Source organism: Ursus americanus, chromosome 32, assembly GCF_024610735.1.
Source record: "Ursus americanus isolate L20-20 chromosome 32, mUrsAme1.1.p, whole genome shotgun sequence".
Lineage (NCBI taxonomy): Eukaryota > Metazoa > Chordata > Mammalia > Carnivora > Ursidae > Ursus > Ursus americanus.
The window spans coordinates 32,390,672-32,412,852 of NC_142158.1; the positions used below are offsets into that span (position 1 = coordinate 32,390,672).

Consider the following 22,181-nt stretch of genomic DNA (forward strand, 5'->3'; position numbering starts at 1 on the left):
TCCATCCCAGATTTCAAGTTATACTACAAAGCTGTAGTAATCAAAGCAGTATGGTACTGGCACAAAAATAGAAGCATAGCTCAATGGAACAGAATAGAGAGCCCAGAAATAAACCCCCAATTATATGGTCAATTAATCTTTGACAAAGGAGGCAAGAATATGCAATGGGAAAAAGACAGTGTCTTCAACAAATGGTGTTGGGAAAACTGGACAGCTACAAGCAAAAGAATGAAACTGGACCACTTTCTTACACCATACACAAAAATAAACTAAAAATGGATTAAGGATTAATGAACTCAAAATGGATTAAGGATTAACAAACTCAAAATGGATATAATGTGAGACCTGAAACCATAAAAATCCTAGAGAAGAGCACAAGCAGTAATTTTTCTGACATTGGCCATGGCAACATTTTTTTAGATATGTCTCCTCAGGCAGGAGAAACAAAAGCAAAAATAAACTATTGGGACTACATCAAAATAAAAAGCTTCTGCACAGCAAAGGAAACAGTCAACAAAACTAAAAGACAACATACTGAATGAGAGAAGATATTTGTAAATGACATGTCCAATAAAAGGTTAGTATACAAAATATATTTTAAAAACCTGATACAACTTAACACCAAAAACCAAGTAATCCAATTAAGACATGGGCAGAAGACATGCACAAACATTTCTCCAAAGATGAGATACAAATGGCCAACAGACACATGAAAAGATGCACAACGTCTCTCACCATCAGGAAATGCAAATCAAAACCACAGTGAGCTATCATCACACACCTGTCTGTCTAAAATCAACAACACAAGAAACAACAGGTGTTGGTGAGGATGTGGGGAAAAGGGAATATTTGTGCACTAATCCTTGGGGAATGCAAACTGGTGCAGCTGTGGTGGAAATAGTATGGAGGCTCCTCAAGAAGTTAAAAAGAGAATTATCATATGATCCAATAATTTCACTACTGAGTATTTACCCAAAGAATATGAAAATACTAATTCAAAAAGATATATGCACCCCTATATCTATAGCAGCATTATTTACAGTAGCCAAATTATGGAAGCAGTCCAAGTGTCCATTGACAGATGATTGGATAAAGAAGAGGTGAGATGTATATGCAATAAATATAACTCAGCCATAAAAAAGAGTGAAATCTTGCCATTTGCAATAACATGGATGGATCTAGAGGGTTATCATGCTAAGTGAAATAGTCCGAGAAAGACAGATACCATGTGATTTCACTCGTATGCTGAATTTAAGAAACAAACAAAAAAAGACAAAGGAACAAAAAGAGACAAACCAAAAAATGGACTCTTCACTACAGAGAACAAACTGATGGTTACCAGAGAATTGTCGAATCACTTTATTATACACCTGAAACTAACATACACTGTATGTTAACTATACTGCAATTAAAATGAAAACAAAAACAAAACAAAGATTAGTAAGTGGGTCGCCTTCACTTACGTCCTAGGCACTTTTCAGCTGGTGTTTAAACTGAGTCCCGAGGTGAGACTAGACACACATTTTAAGAGTAGGTTCTTTATTCCCTGTAGTTCTGTGGTTTTCCTAAATATAATCCCTTTGGTTTTCAAAGCGAGGCATGTTAGGGGCTCATCTCTCCTGGGCAGGACCTAGGGCCTAGTGCCTGATGTAGGGCACAGACCCCTTGCTTCTCAGCAAAGTTTTGTATTTTTGAGATTCCACCATATTTTGGATTTTCATGCCTGGGGTGGGTTTTTTGATTTTGGCAAGAGTGTCTCTGCCTCTCTTTTCTGTTTGATGCTGCCCTTTTATCCTTTGTTGTGGAGGCTCAGATCTTTTTCAGAGGTGATTATTCCATTTGTAGTTGTAAATTCGTTGTGTCCATGGAAGGAGATGGGTTCGGGATCTTCGTAATCTGCCGTGTGGAACCAATCCCCCGACACCATCTCGATTACCATTGCTTTGCAAGAAGTTTTGAAATTGGGAATCGGAGGTCCTACTACCTTGGTCTTCTTTTTAAAGATTGACTATTTTAACTCCCTTGAATTTTCCTGTGAATTTAAAATCTGTTTGTCAAATTTTAAAAGGGAGCTGGTTAGGTATCCCATAAGGATTGCGTCGAGCCTATAGATGACTTTGGCGAACACTGCCGCTTTAACAGTAGTAAGTCTTCTGATCCGTGAACATTTTTCCATTTACTTAGATGTTTTTAAATTTCTTTCAATTATATTTTGTAGTTTTCAGAGTATATGTTTTGCACTTCTTTTGTGAAATGTATTTCTAGTATTTTATTCATTTTGGTGCTATTGTAAATGGAGCTGTTTTCTTAATTTCATTGTTGGATTACTTATTGAAAGTGTATGGAAATATAACTGATTTTTTTATTGGCCTCTTATCCTTTAACCTTGCTGAACTTGTTTAATCATTCTAATAGCTTTTAATTCATTCCCTAGGATTTTCTACATACAAGACATCTGCTAATAGAAATAATTTTACTTCTTTTTTTCCCAATCATGGTGCACTTTATCTTATTTTCTTGCTCTAGAATTTCCAGCACAATTTTTAAAAAAGATTTTATTTGAAAGAGAGAGAGAGAACATGAGTGGGGAGAAGGGTAGAGGGGGAAGCGGACTCCCCGCTGAGCAGGGTGCCTGCCGTGGGGCTGGATCCCAGGACCCTGAGATCATGACCTGAGCTGGGCCATAACCAACTGGGCCACGCAGGCGCACAGTGTTTAATAGAAGTGGTGAAAGTGGACATTCTTTTCATGTTGCTGATCTTGGGAGGAAAACAACCAGTCTTTTGCCATTAAGTAAAGTGTTAGCTTACGGGTTTTCATAAATGCTTTTATAACGAGATTGAGGAAATTCCCGTTTGTTAGTAGTTTGTTGAGTTTTTATCATGAGACAGTGTCCGATTTTATCAAATGTTTCTTCCATCTGTTGAGAGAAGCATGTAACGTTTTTCCCCTATTGTATTAATATGGTGTTTTACGTTGATTGCGATGGATGTTTAACCAATCTTGCATCCCGAAATAAATTTCGTCAGACCTATGTGTAGCTCTTTCATGTTCCTGGATTTGATCTGCTACATTTTGTTGAAATCCTTCCTTTTTTCTTTTTCTTTCTTTCTCTTTTTCTTTCTTTCTTTTTTCTTTCTTCTTTCTTTCTTTCTTTGTGTCTACATTCATAAGAGATGTTGGTGTGTAGTTTTCTTGTCTTATGATATCTTTGTCTGTTTTTGGTATCTGAATAATCCTAGCCTCATAGAGAGGGTTCCCTGCTCTCCATTTTGGAAGGGTTTGTAAAGAATTGTTACTAATTCTTTCAGCATTTGGTGTAATTCACAAATGCAGCCATTTGCAACTGGGCTTTTTTGTGGAATAGCTTTTGACACTTGAGTCTATCTTCTACCTCATTGTAGGTATATTCAGATGGTCTATTTCTTCTTGAGTCGGCTGTAGTCATTTGTGTCTTTCTATGAATTTGCCTATTTTATCTAAGTAAGTTAACTTTTTGGCATATATTTGCTCATGATAATCTCATATAATTCTCCTTATTTCTGTGTGGTCAGTCATAATATCCCCTCTTTCATTTCGATCCCAGTAATTTGGGTCATTTCTCTCACTCTTTTTTTTTAGTGAGTCAAGTTGAAGATTTGTCAGTTTGGTTGGTCTTTCAAAGGATCACATTTGATTTAGTCTGTTTTATATATTGTTATTTTTTTCTTTTCTCTATTTCATTAACTTCCACCCTAACCTTTACTTTTCCCTTCCTTTTGCTTGCTTTTGGTTTAGTTTGCTCCCCTTTCTTGACTTAATGTGGAAGTTTAGGTAGTCAATTTGACATGTTGCTTTTTCACGTGGGCATTTACAGCTATAGATTTGCTTCTCAGCCCTGCTTTAGTAGGACCCTCTAAGTTTTGATAGGATCTGTTTTCATTTCTATTAATTTCAAAGTATTTTCTCATTTCCATTTTGATATCTTTGACCCTTTGATTATGTAGAAGTGTGTTGTTTAATTCTGCATATTTATGAGTTTCCCAAATATTCTCGTACTTGAAGACAGAACAAATTTGATTAGTGTCACCCCGTCCTGAGGATATGAATCATAGAACCCAGGTGTTTGGGGAGGGGCGTTTCTTCTGCTCCTCACATGAAGCAGCTCTGGGCGTCATCTCCTCTCTAGGAGGCTCATGAGCCTGAGAAGCCAAGCTATGATTTTCTAGATCTGAAAAATACTCCAAGGATCACAACTATTCTCTCTGGCTTACAGCCTATATTTAAATTTTGGCCTAAATGATGATTCTCTTGATTGTTCTACAGCACTTTTTGGATGGTTTATGTTTTTTCTATAATTTTTAGTTGTTTTAGGAGAAGAGGCAGCCCTTAAACCTTAGTCTACTGTGTTACTGGACATAGAATCCTCATTAACAGTTTTTCACTTCTGCTATTCATTAGGCACCAGAGTCAGTGCTAGAGTGTAAGTCAGATTTGTGTCCTCTGTGAGCCAGCACTAGTCTGTGAACTGTTACTCAGCCCATAAAAAGATACACACAGAAATTCAAAGTGAGTGTAAGCAAGAAAGCTCTACCTTCTCCTCTCTGGGACTGGTCATTGCCAAGACACAAACGAGCATGCATATCATGTCATTGGATCTGCTAAAACACTGTCACTATTAGATGTTCGTGGACCAGAGATGAAATAGGACAGTGTCTATTTTTTTTTTTTTAAGATTTTATTTATTTGTCAGGGAGAGCACAAGCAGGGGGAGTATTAGGCAGAGGGAGAAGCAGGCTCCCTGCTGGGCATGGAGCCCGATGTGGGACTCGATCCCAGGACCCTGGGATCATGACCTGGGCCAAAGACAAACGCTTAACCGATTGAGCCACCCAGGTGCCCCAAAGTAGGACAGTGTCTAAAATGGAGTGGTTTTTTAGACTTTTGTGGAGGCCACTAAAACCTAATAAAATTACGGACACTCTCCTCAGAAATATGTGCGTCCATCAAGAAATGTAAAATGTCAGTGTATGTATGTGGATCGTCTGAAGTGATACAGATCTGGGTTTTTAATCCCAGGAAGAGACAAACGCCGGGAGAAGACATGTTGAGCAATCACTTCATCAACCAACAATGCGACTCCCCTTATGTGAGAGCAGGAACTGGAGTGGACAAACCCGGACCCATAACCAGCATCGAGGGAATAAGTTGAAAGATGCCACTTATGAGTCACCCCTTCATCCAAGCAGACTGGTGTGCCTGCAGTGTGCCTGATACTGCTTCAAGTGTGGAAACCCATCATTCATTTCCATTCCTGATCGCCAATGACCATTCCCAGAACCCGTACCTCTCTTCCCAAGTAGAGGAGTTCCACACATAAACAATGTTGATGGGGGCAGAGACCACCTCCATCCGTAGAGAGGAGAACCCTGTTTGCCAAACAGGCTCGCAGTTAGTTGGACGTGACATGACAGGAAGTGTCAACAGTCACGTGACCACCTGCCAGATTCTGACTCAGGACACATGACAGACACACTGACACGGCATCCATGCACTGGGCACAGGTGGTCTGAGCGGTGTCACTGTAGCATCATGCAGCTGTCAGGGGCAGCAGCGATAGCAGTCGCAGCCTCAGGGTCCAGTGTCCTGCCTCAGGGAAGTCAGCGGTGTGGACCGTGACATCAGTACCCAGTAGCAGGGCACTGGCTGTATGCGGGCCTCCATCTAGGGTCCATTGTGGATTCTGTTCCTGGCTGTGTAGCCTCGAGCCTGTTTAGTGGCTTTCCTTGAAATAAAACAAGCCCTATATACCCTCTCTCTTCCCTAAGTCTCTCTGTAATTATACGTATGTATCACAAGGAGTCAAAAACCCATGTAGGAAGAGTTTCCAAGAGCAAGATTTCACACATTTTTTTCCAGCTTTATAGAGATATGATTGACATACACCATTGTGTAAGCTTAGGGTGCAACCTGTTGATAAATGTATTTCTATACTGCAACATGGCAATGACCATTACAATCACAGCGTTAGCTAACACCCGCATCATGTCACCTAGTTACTGTTTCCCTTTGTGAGGTGTGAACATTTAAGACCTCCATTCTTAGCTGCTCGAGATTTTATGTTGAACTGATAAGCCCTTCCTCACCTGCCACCTGGCTGTGTGCCCCATGGGAGAGAAAATATGTTTCTCCCAGCATGTCTTGAATTTTTCTTCCTACAAAAAAAACCATTTAAAGATTTTATTTATTTATTTGTTTTAGAGAGAGAGAGTGGCTGCATGTTGGGGGGGGCAGAGGGAGAGGGAGAGAATTTCGAGCAGACTCCACACTGAGTGGAAAGCCTGACTCAGGGCTCAATCTCATGACCCTCAGATCATGACTTGAGCCAAAACCAAGAGTTGGACACCCAACTGACTGAGCCACCCAGGCACCCCCCAAAAACCATTTAAATGTGTAAGTAAGACCCCTTCCCACAATGAGGGCTCTCATCAATGATTTCACTGCTTCCCTATCTGGAGGAGCCCCAGGATTGCTTGTGGCTTTGTTACAAAATACTCAGGCCTCTCCCCAGACCTACCATCTTAGAATGTTGGCCATGGGCCCAGGAATCACTTACCGAATAAGCCCTACAGGAGAGGCTGATGCACGGCCGTGTGGGGATCCCGCTTCATGTCCCTGCTACTCAGTGTGGGATCTGAGACCAGCAGCAGCACCAAGCTTGTTATGAACCCAGACTCTCGCGCTCTGCTCCAGCCTGTCTAGACCTTCACAGTCCAGGAAATTCCCGTGCGCACTGAAGGCTGGGCCTCCCTGGTCTACGTGCCTTCTAGACGCAGAACCAGACTGCGGTACGCTCTGGGTGTGCGCTCTGATCAGTGTGCTTAGCCCTGAGGAGTCCAGGGTTTGGTCCTGTTCCTTTCTCTTCTATGGCCCTCGCCTCCTTGGTGACCTCATCTACGCTGAAGGCTTTAAACATCTTTAATATGCCATCACCTCCCAAATCTATTTCTCCCACCCGGATATGTCTCCTACCCTGCACTCTGTATCCAACTGCCAACCTCACTGCATTTCCAGTAGACATCGCAGACTCCACATGCCTAACGCGGATGCCTGTGATGCTGCTTCCCCCAGTGTCCTACCTCCAGAGTCCTCCCCATTTCCACAGAAAGCACCCCACATTTCTACCTGCAGTCTGAAACCCTGGATGCCCTCCTGGATTCCTCCTTCTCACCACCCAGAGCAAATTCATTAGCAAACGCTGCAAAGTCCATCTGTAAATATCTCCAGCAGCCAATCGCTTCCTATTATCTTCCCTCCTCTCACCCCAGACGGACAGCCCACGCCCCCTCCTGGGACACTGCGCTGGTTTCCTACTGTTTCCCTACTGGTCGCTCGCTCTGCACCTCTCGATTCTGCACAGCGGCAAATAGGTGCTGCTAAAGAAAGTCAGTCCCATCGATCTGTCCATTCGTGTAACTCCACGCCTCACTCGGAGAAAACTCAAAAGCCGCCTCATATCCTCAGGCCTCCATGACATGTCTGACATCGGACCTCATCTCGGCTGCTCTCTGCTCCAGCCACGGTGGCCTCCGCCCCCTTCCCTGAACACAGGACACGCTCGGCCCTAGGGTGTGTGCACTGGAGCTTCCCCGCCTGGAAAGCGCTCCCCCCAGGCCTCCTCTTACACAGTTCCTTCGTGTCCTTCAGACCTCTCAGAGGTCACCTTCTCCCCTGATCCTGGAGTAAAGTAGCTGTCCCACCGTCCCCGTCCCAGCACAGGTGCTCTCTGGGTCACCTTCCTCACAGCTCCTGCCAACTCCCTATTTAAGCCCTTCCCTATGTACTGTGCTGACACAACACACAGCTCCCCCCGGACGACCCTGGTTTGGCCTGCGCACCACCACTTACGTGGGGGCTTTTAGACAGTAAATGCTGTCCACGCGTTTTTCTTCCTTATGATTTCCTACTGTTTTCTCTAGCTTAGTTGTTAGAAGAATACAGGATATCATGTATGTAGCATATTAAATATGTGTTAAGCACCTGTGTATCTTATTACTGAGGCTTCCAGTCAACAGTAGGCTCTTAGTTCTGAAGTGTTGGGGAGTCAAAATTACACCTGGATTCCTGACTGCACAAGGAGGCCATTGCCCGGTCCCCACGCTGACAGACAAGTGGGGTCTGCCCCTCCCCACTAGAACACAGTCCCCTCAAGACCAGCACGTTTTGCCTCGTCTTAGTCTCACTGAGCTGTCCTAGATGAAAACACAGCCCGGCCTGTATGAGGCACGTGACAATTATCAGTCGGGTGAATGAGCAGGTAGAGGATGTCCCCCTCGTAGACGAGTGTCGGGCCGCAGCTGTCCGCGGCAGCTCCCGCCTCACGGGCACCCACCTCACCATCTGTGCTGCCTCTCTCTTCTCACGGGGCTGCCCTCCCCTCCGTCCCTCTGCTCAGCCCTCCCTCCCACACCATGTGTCCTGCACAGCACAGCACACCGAGTTCTCTCTTCTGAAACGCTGTACTTAGGCTTTACGGGTCCTTTTTCTCCAACCACACAGGAATCGACCTTAGACTCTGCTTCATAAATCAATGAACTCGGATCGGAGCAGCACTGGGATCACTGGAACTGAGGGCAGGCAGAGAGAACAGCGCGGCAAGGAAGGCAGAAACTAACTGAAGTTTAGTAAGGATGAGAACCTCTCAGATTCCTCCTCTCTCTACCTCCAGAATCTAAAGAATAATCCAGAAAACAGCTCTAGCAGGAGGGGAAGAGATGGATGAATCTGAAAGTTCATCTTTCCATACCTCAGAGACTCCTGTGTGCGGGGGCTGACCGAGGCCTGTGGGAAGGACAGCCCCACGGACACCTGCTGCTGTAACTGATGGGGACATCCAAGGAAGAATGCGACAAAAACTCACACACAAGAGCAAGAACAGGCCTGATGCTCCAGAGAAACAAAGAGAACCCCCTCCCAAATGGGGGCTAGGGCAGGACCTAGGCCTGAGCCTAGATTGCCCTAGTCACAGGAAGCTCTGGCTGCAGAAGTTCCTGGTGACAGGTGACGTCCAAGTCCCTGTGATCACAAGTCCCAGGGAGACAAGGTTCCACAGAAGGGGGAAGGACACAGAGCAGAGAGATGACCCAGCTGAGGGGTGAGCACGTCACCCCCATGATGTACTGAGCACTGACTGGGCACAGGCCCTGTCCCTGCTCAGCTCCTCATAGCCTTCTCCTGCCCCACCTGTGGGGGCAACACAGCACAGCAACCACACGGATTCTGGAAGGTTCTCAGTGCTTTCACTTTTTTGCTGTCTCAATTTTACAATCTCCTCTTTTATTACCTCATCAACACCACATGCCAAATGTTAAAAAACACAAACTCATTTCTGGATTCTGATTTTCAGTAGGGAAGTAAGGCATTCGTACTCAGCCCAGCATGAACTACAGACAGGGATGGAGACAGCCCAGCCCTGCCTCTGCTGGAACAGGAGAGCACATCAGAGAAGAGAACGCAGGTCAGTATGGGGAGGGGGCGTGGTGGGCAGGGTGGGCCAGTCTCCCCACCTCCTCACATTATGCTTATAGGAACACAGACACATTGTGACACTTTTTGCACAAAGAGAAGTCAGGGGTTGTTGGTGTCACCAAGTGGGAGTGTGGACAAATCTTGCATCCCACAATGCCCCCACAAGGCAGCTGGTCTCATTCTGTGAAACACAATCACGTACAAATTTAGGTCAATCACGTAAGTGCTGACATTCTCAATAGCGCCCTGCATGCTCACAGTGTCCCTAGTGCCCCAAGCCCTCCCCACGTCAGGCCCCCCGAGGTCTCACCAACAGCTGCTGTGAGAGGCACATCACAGCCCTAGGCAATGTCATCACCTGGGGGGAAAGAACAGGAGCAACGGGCTGGGTGAGCTCCCCACGGGGTCCTGTCTACACTACTCCAGGGTCTCAGGGATCACCCCCTCCATACTTACGTGCAGTGTGAGAGTAGTTTCTTGTTCTACCTGTGGAAAGAAAACATCATGTCAGAGGCCTGGACAAGGCTGGGCTAGGAGATCTAGTGGGAGCTCCTAGCCCTGGTCCAATATGAAGTTTGTAGAATTGTGACTGAAAACCCAGAACAGGGTCAGAAAACATGAAGAACGAGGTGTGTGGTCACTGGACCACCTGACTTGCTGGAGGTCTGTCCTCAGCAGGGACCTCCCTCTCTGTCCTGTGACTGCTGGGAATCAGGTCCCCATCACCAGAATTACCAAAATGAAAATCCGCCCTTCCTTTTCATTAGTGTCTTGCTACAGAGTGAGTGTTAGTAATCGGCTCCAGAGTGAGCAAGTCCATGTGTGTGATGGTACTTCCCAGTAACAAGGTAGGACCATCTCAGACCTGGGAAACCCCCTCAGTGGGACAAGGAAACTCAGTTCTCTACCTGAGAGCTTCTTTCTCCACATCACAGCTACGACCACCACAGCGATCACAAAGAGAATCAGACCAGCAATGACGCCCATGGTGGGCTGAGGAGGCGGCTCTGGAAAGGGAAGGGAAGGTGAGGGGCCCAGACCTGTAGCCTGAGCCCTCACTTTGCCACAATTCTCCAGAAGGTCTCTGGTTTCCCTGAGAAGAGGCTCTACCCCAATCCCCTCCTTACCCCATCTCAAGGTGATGGGCTCGGGCAGCCCCTCATGCTGCACATGGCATGTGTATCTCTGCTCCTGTCCAGAAGGCACCACCACAGCTGCCCACTTCTGGAAGGTCCCATCTCCTGCAGGCCTGGTCTCCACAACCTCCGTGTCCTGGGGCAGGTCCTCCCCATCACAGTGCCAGGTCAGGGTGATCTCCGCAGGGTAGAAGCCCAGGGCCCAGCACCTCAGGGTGACATCATGGTCAGAGATGGAGTGGTGGCTCGCATGTGTTTTGGGCGGTTCTGAAGAAGACGAATCAGAAAATCCACACTTTGGTTTACCTTTATGGACCACTGAAACAGCATTCATTTGACCACCCTGAGGTGGACAGGACAATTGGTTTGGATGAAAAAAGCCAAAACCCAGACACCATCCTAGCCTTTGGGATCTCCTCATCCTTGGAAAATTCTAGAATCAGGGAGATGGCCCAGGATAGGACGCTGTAGGTCTAAGGGGGAGCGCACACTATTGGTCCTGATAATGGTGGCAGGTGATTGAGTCAGAAAACCCGGAGTCAGATGTCCAAAGATGTTCTCAGACGGAGAACAAAGATATTCTCAGATGGAGGTTAGGTCATGGTACACAAGGTGGCTGCCAGGTCAAAGGGAACCACTGATGGTCTCCACCTGGCTCCCGAGAGAGACTGGATTCCTCAATTGTCCTTAGAGAAAAGCGGCGCTCTGGGTGAGTCACTCAATAGTAGAAATATTAACACAGAGGCGGATCTCCCTCTCCGCACCCATGGACGAGGTGGTATTCTGACCTTGAGTCCATTTTCCCCAGTGGAGAGGAGATCGGGGAGGCCCCCAGGCCCCTGGTACCTGCGCGCTGCAGCGTCTCATTCCCGTTCTTCAGGTACCTGCGGAGGGACTCCACGCACGTGACCTCCAGGTAGTTTCTGGAGCGCTCTGCGCCACCGGCCGCCTCCCACTTGCGCCGGGTGATCTGCGCCACCGTGTCCGCCGCGGTCCAGGAGCGCAGGTCCTCGTTCAGAGCGATGTAATCCACGCCGTCGTAGGCCAACTGCTCATACCCGCGGAGGAGGCGCCCGTCCGGCCCACGTCGCAAGCAGACGTCCACTGGAGGGTGTGAGAGCCTGGCCCCGCCCCCGCCGTCAGAAGGTCACCGCCCCCGAGGATAAGCGACTAAGTCCAAACGGAAAGTAAAACCGCTTAGAAGTTCCGGCGGGCTCTTCCAAGGTCGGGGAACTGGGGTTCCCGCAGACTCGGGGTGACGATCGAACCCCGGAGACTCGGGGCGACCCCGGCACGTCGGTGGGAATGGGGGTCGTGACGTGGACCCGAACCCGCGACGCTCACCCGCCTCGCTCTGGTTGTAGTAGCCGAGAGCGACCCGTAGGTTCCGTCGCGAAATCTGTGCGTGGTCTTCGGCGTTCCGCGTCTCCGGGTCCCAGTACTCCGGCCCCTCCTGCTCCACCCACGGCGCCCGCGGCTCCATCCTCGGGTTCGCCGCATCGCTGTCGAACCGCACGAACTGCGTGTCGTGCACGTAGCCGACTTCCCAGTACCGGGGCTCCCCGCGGCCGGGCCGGGACACGGCGATGGAGAAATACCTCAGGGAGTGCGAGCCTGCGGGCGGAGGGGCTGAGACCCCGCCCGACCCTCCTCCCGCCGCGGGGCCCGGGGCGCAGGTGCAGGCGGCCGGGAGGGCAGGGGGAGGGGGCACCGAGTGGGGGAGAGCAGGACGGAGGCGGGGAGGGACGCGGGAGCACAGGCGCGGGCGGGGCCGGGGGCGGCTGGGGGCCGGGGGCGGGGGGAGGGGCGGAGAGGCAATTCCCCGGGGGTCCCGCGTCCCCGCCCGGCGGTCCTCTCGCTCCCGCCCCGCAGAGGCCCTTTCCTCCCGCCCCCGCACTCACCCGCCCAGGTCTCGGTCACGGCCAGGGCCCCTGAGAGCAGCAGGAGGAGAGTTCGGGGCCCCATGGCCCAGACCTTCAGGGTCTGAGGTAGGTGCATCCCTGTGGGTCTGGTGAGGACTTCGGAACTTGGAACCGCGGTGCCGCTGATTGGCTTCTCCAGAAACCCGACACCCAATGGGAGTGCGAACTGTGGCTGCGTCACTAGTATGCAGGCAGAAGGACCTGACTCCCTGTGCGAGGGAGGCGTGAAACCCAGGGAGAGAGGGGTTCTCTAGCCCTGGGCTTCTATGCCCCAGACGCCGCTCGGGGCCTCCCGGGGACCTGCGACTTTGCCCGGACCCCTCGCCTACTGCACAGAGCGCTCTTTGTCACCCTGTCTCCCTGAGTCGTGGCCCAGAAGTTGTGTGTCAGTGATTCTCAAACATTTTGATCACAGGGTATATATATGTTCGTACAAATTACTGAGGATCCCAAGGATAATTTTGCGTCTATGGGTTATTTCTATCAATGTTTACCATAGTAGGAATAAAACTGTTAAATTAATTAATTCATTTAGAATCATATTAATAACCCATGACATGAACAGAAGTACTGCTTTTATGAAAAATAACTATTACCCCAAGTAAACAGGGCAGTGAGAAGAGTGGATTTTTGTTACGTTTTCCAGTTTTGCAAGTCTCTTTCTTGTTCTTGTCTGTCTCATTAGAAGACCCCTGGGTGTTCAGATTTGTTTCTGCATTTATTGGGTTGTTTTGGTTGAAGTAGATGAAAGTATTTACAGCCTTGCACGAATATGGGGCAATGGTATGTCTTATTACCTTTTCAGATAGTTATGGATAGTCATGTTTGATACTATATTAAAACTACCCAAGTTGTACTTTCTGTAAGGTTTTTCGCAAAGTGGCACCTGAAACAGTATCACATGTCCTTCTCTGTTACATTAAAATCCACAGGCCCAGCTTGCATACTGAATGGATCTTGCACTAATGCTTGATTTGTTTTAAAGAAATGTGTTGTTTCACTAGGTGACATAGGTGTTCCCATGTTGATTAGACTGGAATCAAATGATCAAAACTCCCATTTGTTTTAATATTACGACAGATCCCTACAGGAGAGCTTGTCAGTGGTGAGAAGCTCTCAAGCTTATTGGTGGATCACAAGTTTTCCAAAATTCTGATTTTCTCTTGAGAATTTACAGTTGATCAAAGCAAGAAGTACTCTCAGCTGTCATGTGTGAGTTGATTTTAATGAAGGGGTAGATTCATGTTCATTTTCAAGAAACTGTCGGCCAAATACCGTCTAAATAATCCAAGTTTCTGTGTCATTCATTCATTCAAGTAAAAATGGCGTTTTGTAACAACAATAACAACAACAACAACAAAAGCCCAGGCCAGTCAAGTTCATACAAATTATTTTCCTTGGGGTTTAGGGATATGCTGTACATCCCACATCATCATATAAGACATGTTTAAAATGGGGATTTGAGAGTAATTTAATAAGATAATAATTTTTAATGCTTCATCCAGGATGTTTTCAAATGATACAAGTTTTTTGTGTGTTTGTTTTTTCCATTGAGGCACTTTATTTGCACGTGTGTGTTACATCCCTAGAAAAAGAATCCAAGGATTTTCCCTCCTGTGTGCTTTCGTCTTGCTTCTCCGTGCTCCATGATGCCAGCTGAGGCTGTGAGGACAATGAAACCAAACTGGAGGGAGGGGAGCAGACTCTTCTGCCATTTTTGTTTTTTCTTTTTTAATGTTTATTTTTAGTGATCTCTACACCCAACGTGGGGTTTGAACTCATGACACTGGATCAGTAGTCGTATGCTCTTCTAACCGAGCGAGCCACGTGCACCTATTCTGCCATTTTTCTAGATTTTTGCATTGTACATCAAATCTGGGGCTGATCACTCCGCACACGTTCAAGCTGCCTGTGAGGTTCACGGCAGTGTTCCCAGCTTTCAAATTCACCGATATGACTGTGCTTCCTCACAGCTGGAAACGGGATGATGACTTTGGAGCACGGCCTGGGAAGAACCAGGCGTTTGCCTATCTTTTTGGCATTGTTACTGCTCTTGAAAGAGTCTGGCATGGGACTGTTATGGTGGCTTGGAAAGATGGTGGAAATAGTGTTTTTGTTTTTTATGGAAGTAAGTAGCGGTGAAGAATAACAGCTATTGCCCTGTGGACCATCACCTCCATTCTTGCTCAGTTTTACCTCAGTGCGAATGTCAACGTGGTGAAAAGGCAAATAATGTCTAAGTAATGTTAGAAAAATAGATTTAACGTCATGGATTCTGTGAAAGGGCCTCAGGGACGTCAAGCGTTCCAGGGACCACACTTTGAGAACGGCTGCTCTGAATGACCCTGCGAGAGTCACCCAGCTGTCCTGCCCTGGCCCCCTCTTCACTCAGCAGAATCCCTTTCCTGAGCTGCACCTGCTGCCTCTGAAAACTCAGCTCTGACCCTAGCCCCTGAGTGCGTCTAGAAGAGAACTCACGTCCTGGAACTGTGCTGGCAGAGAGGGTCCCCAGTCTGGGAAGGGAGGTAGAGGGACAGGGATTTCCCTTTTGTAATTGGGAGCAGTTTGCCCTTGAAAGCACCAGACCCATGCATAAGCGACTTCGATTTTGTGACACACCAGCCTCATATGTATTCACATCCCAGACGGAGTCTTCTGTCGTCTGTAAGAGAAATCTCGTTGGTCTTTTCCCTTGACATGTGTAGTGCGTCTGACTCGAGGCCCGCAAAGCACGCAGAGCGGTACTGTCCGATACAACATTCTGTGCGGAGGGAATTGTTCTGTGTCTCGCCGTCCAGTACGGTGGCCACGAGAGCATGTGGCTCTAGAGATGCGGGGGGCACTTGAAATGGGCCTGGGGTGCTGAGCAACTGCATTTATAGTTGTTTTAAATGAATAGGAATTTAAGTGGCCATAGGTGGCTCGGAGCTACTATTCAGACAGTACGTGTCTAGAACGCTCTTCGTTTTCAGGATTCTCCTCGAGGAAGATACTGTGTGACTCATAGGTGTGTGCGTATTAAATTTATCTTTCAATGAAAGTCATGGGTTTGTCTATGTGGGTCTGAGACATACGCTTAAAATACAACATGCAGGTGTAATTAATATGCATTATAACAGCTGAAGTATACAGCTATTAACCAAAACATGACGCACCAATCAAGGTCATAAGTGTTCAAAAATGCCCGTCCCTGGAGCGAATCGATGTGTCTATTATTTTCAGTGTCTCATTGGTGTTTGGGAATACGTGGTAAACATTGGAGGCACGTAAGTCTTCACCGAGCCCGAGTGAGAACAATTACAGAACACAACATACGTCAGATACCTTGGAGGCCCTGTGCACACTTGCAAAAATCATAAAGCAGAAGATGGGCATCTTCGATTCCACCCGCCTAGAGACTTTTACTTCTTTCACTTCCCCATACTCTTGCCCAAATTCAGACAATTCTCTGTGTTTCCCTTCACCCTCCACACCCTCTGCTCTTCATTTCTACCCAGGGGAAAATATGCATGAAATGTTTGCAACTGTGGGATGAGGAATCTCTAAGCATGGCCCAATGTTGAAAACCCATAAAGAAAAACATGAAATTTCGGCATGTCAACCACACACGCCCAAAGACACAAACACGTGTCATGATCAAACTAAAAGACACAAAAACATGTGACAGACAAAAGGGGCAACCTGCTTCAGTGTTCTTCAGCCCAAGACCACCAGGTGCACCTGTGGGCACTCAAGTTGGATCTATGACTTGTTGCAGTGGGAGAGAACGCACCCCTTTGGGGCCGGGGGCATCTTAATATGAAGGCGTTGGAACCTATAAGGGCATGGGCTTTGGAGGGGTGTTCTTTTGTTTTTGTTTTCGGGTTTTTTGACAGTTTATTTTATTTTTTTCCAGTTTTTAAATATAAATTCAATTAATTAACATACAGCGTATTATTGGTTTCAGAGGTAGAGGTCAGTGATTCATCCGTCTTATATAACACCCAGTGCTCATTACATCACATGCCTTCCTTAATGTCCGTCACCCAGTTATCCCATCCCTCCATCCCCCTCCCCTCCAGCAACCCTCACTTGTTTCCTATGATTAAGAGTCCCTTATGGTTTGTGTCCCTCTCTGATTTCATTGTTTTATTTTTTCCTCTCTTCCCCTATGATTCTCTGTTGTTTCTTAAATTCCGCATATCAGAGAGATCATATGATAATCGTCTTTCTCTGATTGACTTATTTCACTTAGCATAACAGCTTCTAGTTCCATTTTGGGTGGGGGGTTTTTGAAGAAGATCTGCGGAAGCTGGGGCCCACTCCCGACTGCACATTGTCGGACGTGTGGGCGAGTCCATGGCGATTCAGTGAATCCCCTCTCTAGGCAGGGCCAGACCAGAGCGAGGATAGAGCAGTCACGGTAAAGAAGCAGTGATTGCTCACACTGACTGACACAGGGAGATGTGTGTTGTGTTGTGGGCTGTACAGCGTCTTGTTTTTGTCTCTAATGACACAAAGTGATGTCGTGGTTTCCGAGTATCCTTGTCTGATGCTGATGTCCTATGGGATGACTGGCTTACGTCCCACAGGAGAACAATATGGCCAAGGGGTGGGCATTAGCCAGCTTCTGACCACACTGAGGGCCAGCTCTTAGTGTCAGACCAGTTCCCATTGTTGGTGGCTGCTGTTTCTTCTCTGTTAATTTCATATTTTAAAGATTTTATTAATTTATTTATTTGAGAGAGAGAGAGCTAGAGCAGGGGGAGGGATAGAGGAAGAGGGAAAGGTACTCAAGAAGCTTCCATGAGAGTGTAGAGCCTAACAGAGGGCTCGATCTCATAACCCTGAGATCAGAACCCAAGCTGAAATCAAGAGTCGGACGCTTAACCGACTGATCCACCCAGGCACCCTTTAAATTCCATATTTTAAAATAGCTACATCTTATCCAAAAAATAATTAAAGAATTGGTGTTTTCGTTTTCTTTGGATACATACCCAAGATCGGAATATTGGGTTACATGGCAATTCGCTCTTTTTGTACCCTTTTAAAGAATGGAACATTTTTTCTTTTTTTGGTTTTTGCATCTTTGACTTTTTAAAATATTTTATTTTATTTCAACTAATTAACATATAGTGTATTATTACTTTCAGAGGTAGACTTCAGTGATTCACCAGTTGCATATAGCACTCGGTGCCCTAATACCCATCACCCAGTTACCCCATCCCCCCACCCATCTCCCCTCCAGCAACCCTCAGTTTGTTTCCTATAGTTAAGAGTCTCTTATGGTTTGTCTCCCTCTCTGATTTCGACTTATTTTATTTACCACTCCCTTCCCCTATGATCCTCTGCTTTGTTTCTTAAATTCCACATATGACTGAAATCATATAATTGTCTTTCTCTGATTAACTTACCTTGCTTAGCATAATACCCTCTAGTTCCATCCATGTCATTGCAAATGGTAAGATTTCATTTTTTGATGGCTGAGTAATACTCCATTGTATATCTATATACCACATCTTCTTTATCCATTCATCTGTCGATGGACGTCTGGGCTCTTTCCATAGTTTGGCTATTGTGGACATTGCTGCTGTAAACATTGGGGTGCAGGTTGCCGTTCGGATCACTACGTTTGTATCCTTTGGATAAATACCTAGTAGTGCAATTGCTGGGTTGTAGGGTAGCTCGATTTTAACTTTCTGAGGAGCCTCCATACTGTTTTCCAGAGGGACTGCAGCATCTTGCATTCCCACCAAGAGTGCGGGAGGGCTCCCCTTTCTCTGCATCCTCACCAACATCTGTTGTTTACTGAGTTGTTAATTTTATCCATTCTGATTGGTGTGAGGGTGTGAGGTGGTAACTCGTTGCGGTTTTGATTTGTATCTCCATGATGCCTACTGCTATTGAGCATTTGTTCATGTGTCTGTTGGTATTTATATGTCTTCTTTGGAGAAATGTCTGTTCACGTCTTCTGCCCATTTCTTGACTGGATTATTTGGGTTTGGGGTGTTGAACTTGATACGTGTTCTATAGATCTTGGATACTAGCCCTTTATCTGATGAGGCATTTGCAAGTACCTTCTCCCATTCGGTAGGTTGTCTTTTGGTTTTGTCAAGTATTTCCTTTGTTGTAGAAAAGTTTTTATCTTGATGAAGTCCCAATGTTCATTTTTTAGAAGATTTTATTTATTTATTTATTTGAGAGAGAGAACGCACAAGCATGAGAAGGGGGTAGGGGCAGAGGGAGAGGGAGAAGCAGACTCCCCACTGAGTCGGGAGCCCAATGCGGGACTCGATCCCAGGACCCTGGGATCATGACTTGAGCTGAAGGCAGACTCTTAACCGACTGGGCCACCCAGGCATCCAACCAATAGTTCATTTTTGCCTTTGTTTCCCTTATCTTTGGAGACATGTCTAGTAAGAAGTTTCTGGGGCCGAGGTCAAAGAGGTTGCTGCCTCTGTCCTTCTCTAGGTTTTTGATGGATTCCTGTCTCACATTTAGGTTGTTCATCCATTTTTAGTTTATTTTTGTGTATGGTATAAGAAAGTGGCCCAGTTTCATTCTTCTGCATGTGGCTGTCTAGTTTTCCCAACACCATTTGTTGAAGAGACTGTCTTTTTTCTACTGGATATTCTTTCCTGCTTTGTCAAAGATCAGTTGACCATAGAGTTGAGGGTCCATTTCTGGGCTTTCTATTCTGTTCCATTGACGTATGTGTCTGTTTTCGTGCCAGTACCATACTATCTTGATGACTGCAGCTTTGTAATATCTCTTGAAGTCCAGAATGGTGATGCTACCAGCTTTGGTTTCTTTTTCAACACTCCTCTGACTACTCAGTCTTTTCTGGTTCCATAAAAATTTTAGGATTATTTGTTCCAGCTCTGTGAAAAATGTCAATGGTATTTTGGTAGGGATTGCATTGAATGTGTAGGTTGCTCTGGGTGGCATAGACATTTTAACAATGTTTGTTCTTCCAATCCGTGAGCATGGAACGTTTTTCCATTTCTTTGTGTCTTCCTCAATTTCTTTTGTAAGTGCTCTATAGTTTTCAAAGTACAAATCCTTTACCTCTTTGGTTAAGTTTATTCCTAGGTATCTTACGGTTTTTGGTGCAATTGTAAGTGGAATCGATTCCTTGGTTTCTCTTTCTTTCGTCTCACTCTTAGTGTATAGATATGCAACTGATTTCTGTGTGTTGATTTCATATCCTGCCACTTTGCTGAATTCCTGTATGAGTTCTAGCAATTTTTGGGTGGAATCTTTTGGATTTCCCACATAAAGTATCACGTCATCTGCGAAGAGTGAGAGTTTCACTTCTTTACCGATTTGGAAGTCATTTATTTCTTTTTTATTTCTTTTTTTATTTCTTTCTATATTGGATATTGAACAATAGTGGTGAGAGTGGACATCCCTGTTGTATTCCCGACCTTATGGGACAAGTTCTCAGCTTTTCCCCATTGAGAATGATATTTGCTGTGGGCTTTTCATAATGGCTTTTATGATATTGAGATATGTTCCCTCTATCCCTACACTTTGGAGAGTTGTTTTTTTTTTAAGATTTTATTTATTTATTTATTTGACAGAGATAGAGACAGCCAGCGAGAGAGGGAACATAAGCAGGGGGACTGGGAGAGGAAGAAGCAGGCTCATAGCGGAGGAGCCTGATGTGGGGCTCCATCCTGTAACACCGGGATCACGCCCTGAGCCAAAGGCAGACGCTCAACCGCTGTGCCACCCAGGCGCCCCTGGAGAGTTTTAATCAAGAAAGGATGCTGTATTTTGTCAAAGGTTTTTTCTACATCCATTGAGAGGATCATATGGTTCTTGTCCTTTCTTTTATTAATGTGGTGTATCATATTGATTGACTTGTGAGTGTTGCAGCCCAGGAATAAATCCCACTTGGTTGTGGGGAATAATCCTTTTAATGTACAGTTAGATCCTACTGGTTAGTATCTTGGTGAGAATTTTTGCATCCATGTTCATCAGGGATATTGGTCTGTAATTCTCCTTTTTGGTGGGGTCTTTGGTTTTGGGATTAAGGTAATGCTGGCCTCATAGAATGAGTTGGGAAGTTTTCCTTCCTTTTCTGTTTTTTGAAACAGCTTCAGAAGAATAGGTATTAATTCTTCTTTAAATGGTATAATTCCCCTGTGAAGCCACTGGGTCCTGGACTCTTGTTTGTTGAGAGATTTTTGATTTCTGCTACAATTTCTTTGCTGGTTATGTGTCTCTTCTTGTTTTCTATTTCTTCTTGTTTTGGTTTTGGTAGTTCATATGTTTCTAGAAATGCATCCATTTCTTCAGTTTGCCTAATTTGTTGTCATATAGTTGCTCATAATATGTTCTCTTTTTTTTCAGATTTTACTTATTTATTTGAGAGAGAGAGTGAGAGAGATCACAGAGGGAGAGGGAGAAGCCGACTTGCTGCTGAGCAGAGAGCCCAACGCAGAACTTGATCCCAGGACCCTGGGATCATGACCTGGGCTAAAGGCAGACGCTTAACCAACTGAGCCACCAGGGCATCCCGATATATTCTTATAATTGTATTTCTTCAGTGTTGGTTGTGATCTCTCCTCTTTCATTTGTGATTTTATCTATTTGGGTCTTTTTTCTTTTTGATAAGTCTGGCTAGGGGTTTATTGATCTTATTAATTTTTTCAAAGAACCAGCTCCTAGTTTCATTGATCTGTTCTACTCTTCTTTTGGTTTCTATTTCATTGGTTTTTGCTCTAATCTTTATTATTTCTCTTCTCCCACTGGATTTAGGCTTTATTTGCTGTTCTTTTTCCAGCTCCTTTAGCTGTAAGGTTAGGTTGTGTATTTGAGACTTTCCTTGTTTTTTGAGGAAGGCTTGGAGTGCTATATACTTCCCTCTTATGACTGCCTTTGCTGCATCCCAAAGGTTCTGAACTGTTATGTTTTCATTTTCATTTGTTTCCATGAATTTTTAAATTCTTCTTTAATTTCCTGATTGACCCATTCATTTTTCAGTAGAATGCTCTTTAATCTCCATGTATTTGTGTTCCTTCCAAATTTTCTCTTGTGATTGAATTCAAGTTTCAAAACATTATGGTCTGAAAATATGCAGGGAAAAACCCCAGTCCCTCGGTACTGGTTGAGACCTGATTTTTGACCCAGGATGTGATCTATTCTGGAGAATGTTCCATGTGCACTTGAGAAGAATGTGGATTTGTTGCTTTAGGATGAAATGTTCTGAATATATCTGTGAAGTCCATCTGGTCCAGCATGTCATTCAAAGCCCTTGTTTCCTTGTTGATCTTCTGCTCAGATGATCTGTCCATTGCAGTAAGTAGAGTGTTGAAGTCCCCTACTATTATTGTATTACAATCAATGTGTTTCTTTAATTTTGTTATTAATTGATTTATATATTGGCTGCTCCCAAGTTAGGAGCATAAATATTTACAATTGTTAGATCTTCTTGTTGCATAGACCCTTTAAGTATTATATAGTGTCCCTCTTTCATCTCTTATTATAGTCTTTGGTTTAAAGTCTAATTTGTCTGATATAGGGACTGCTACCCCAGCTTTCTTTTGATGTCCATTAGCATGATAAATGGTTCTCCACCCCCTCACTTAAAATCTGAAGGTGCCTTTGCGTCTAAAATGAATCTCTCCTA

At 45.4% G+C, this 22,181-nt stretch overlaps 1 protein-coding gene across 1 annotated transcript; it reads right to left on the minus strand.

Annotated features, from left to right (window-relative positions):
- Window positions 1-657: 657 nt before the first annotated feature.
- Window positions 658-12,689, minus strand: LOC123784824 (HLA class I histocompatibility antigen, alpha chain G-like). The gene is given in 9 exon segments (XM_087858204.1): window positions 658-9,688; window positions 9,818-9,865; window positions 9,964-9,993; window positions 10,416-10,514; window positions 10,635-10,910; window positions 11,490-11,723; window positions 11,726-11,764; window positions 11,988-12,257; window positions 12,545-12,689. Coding segments are annotated over 8 exon segments (1,062 nt in total). The 5' UTR covers window positions 12,642-12,689; the 3' UTR covers window positions 658-9,688; window positions 9,818-9,848.
- Window positions 12,690-22,181: the final 9,492 nt, after the last annotated feature.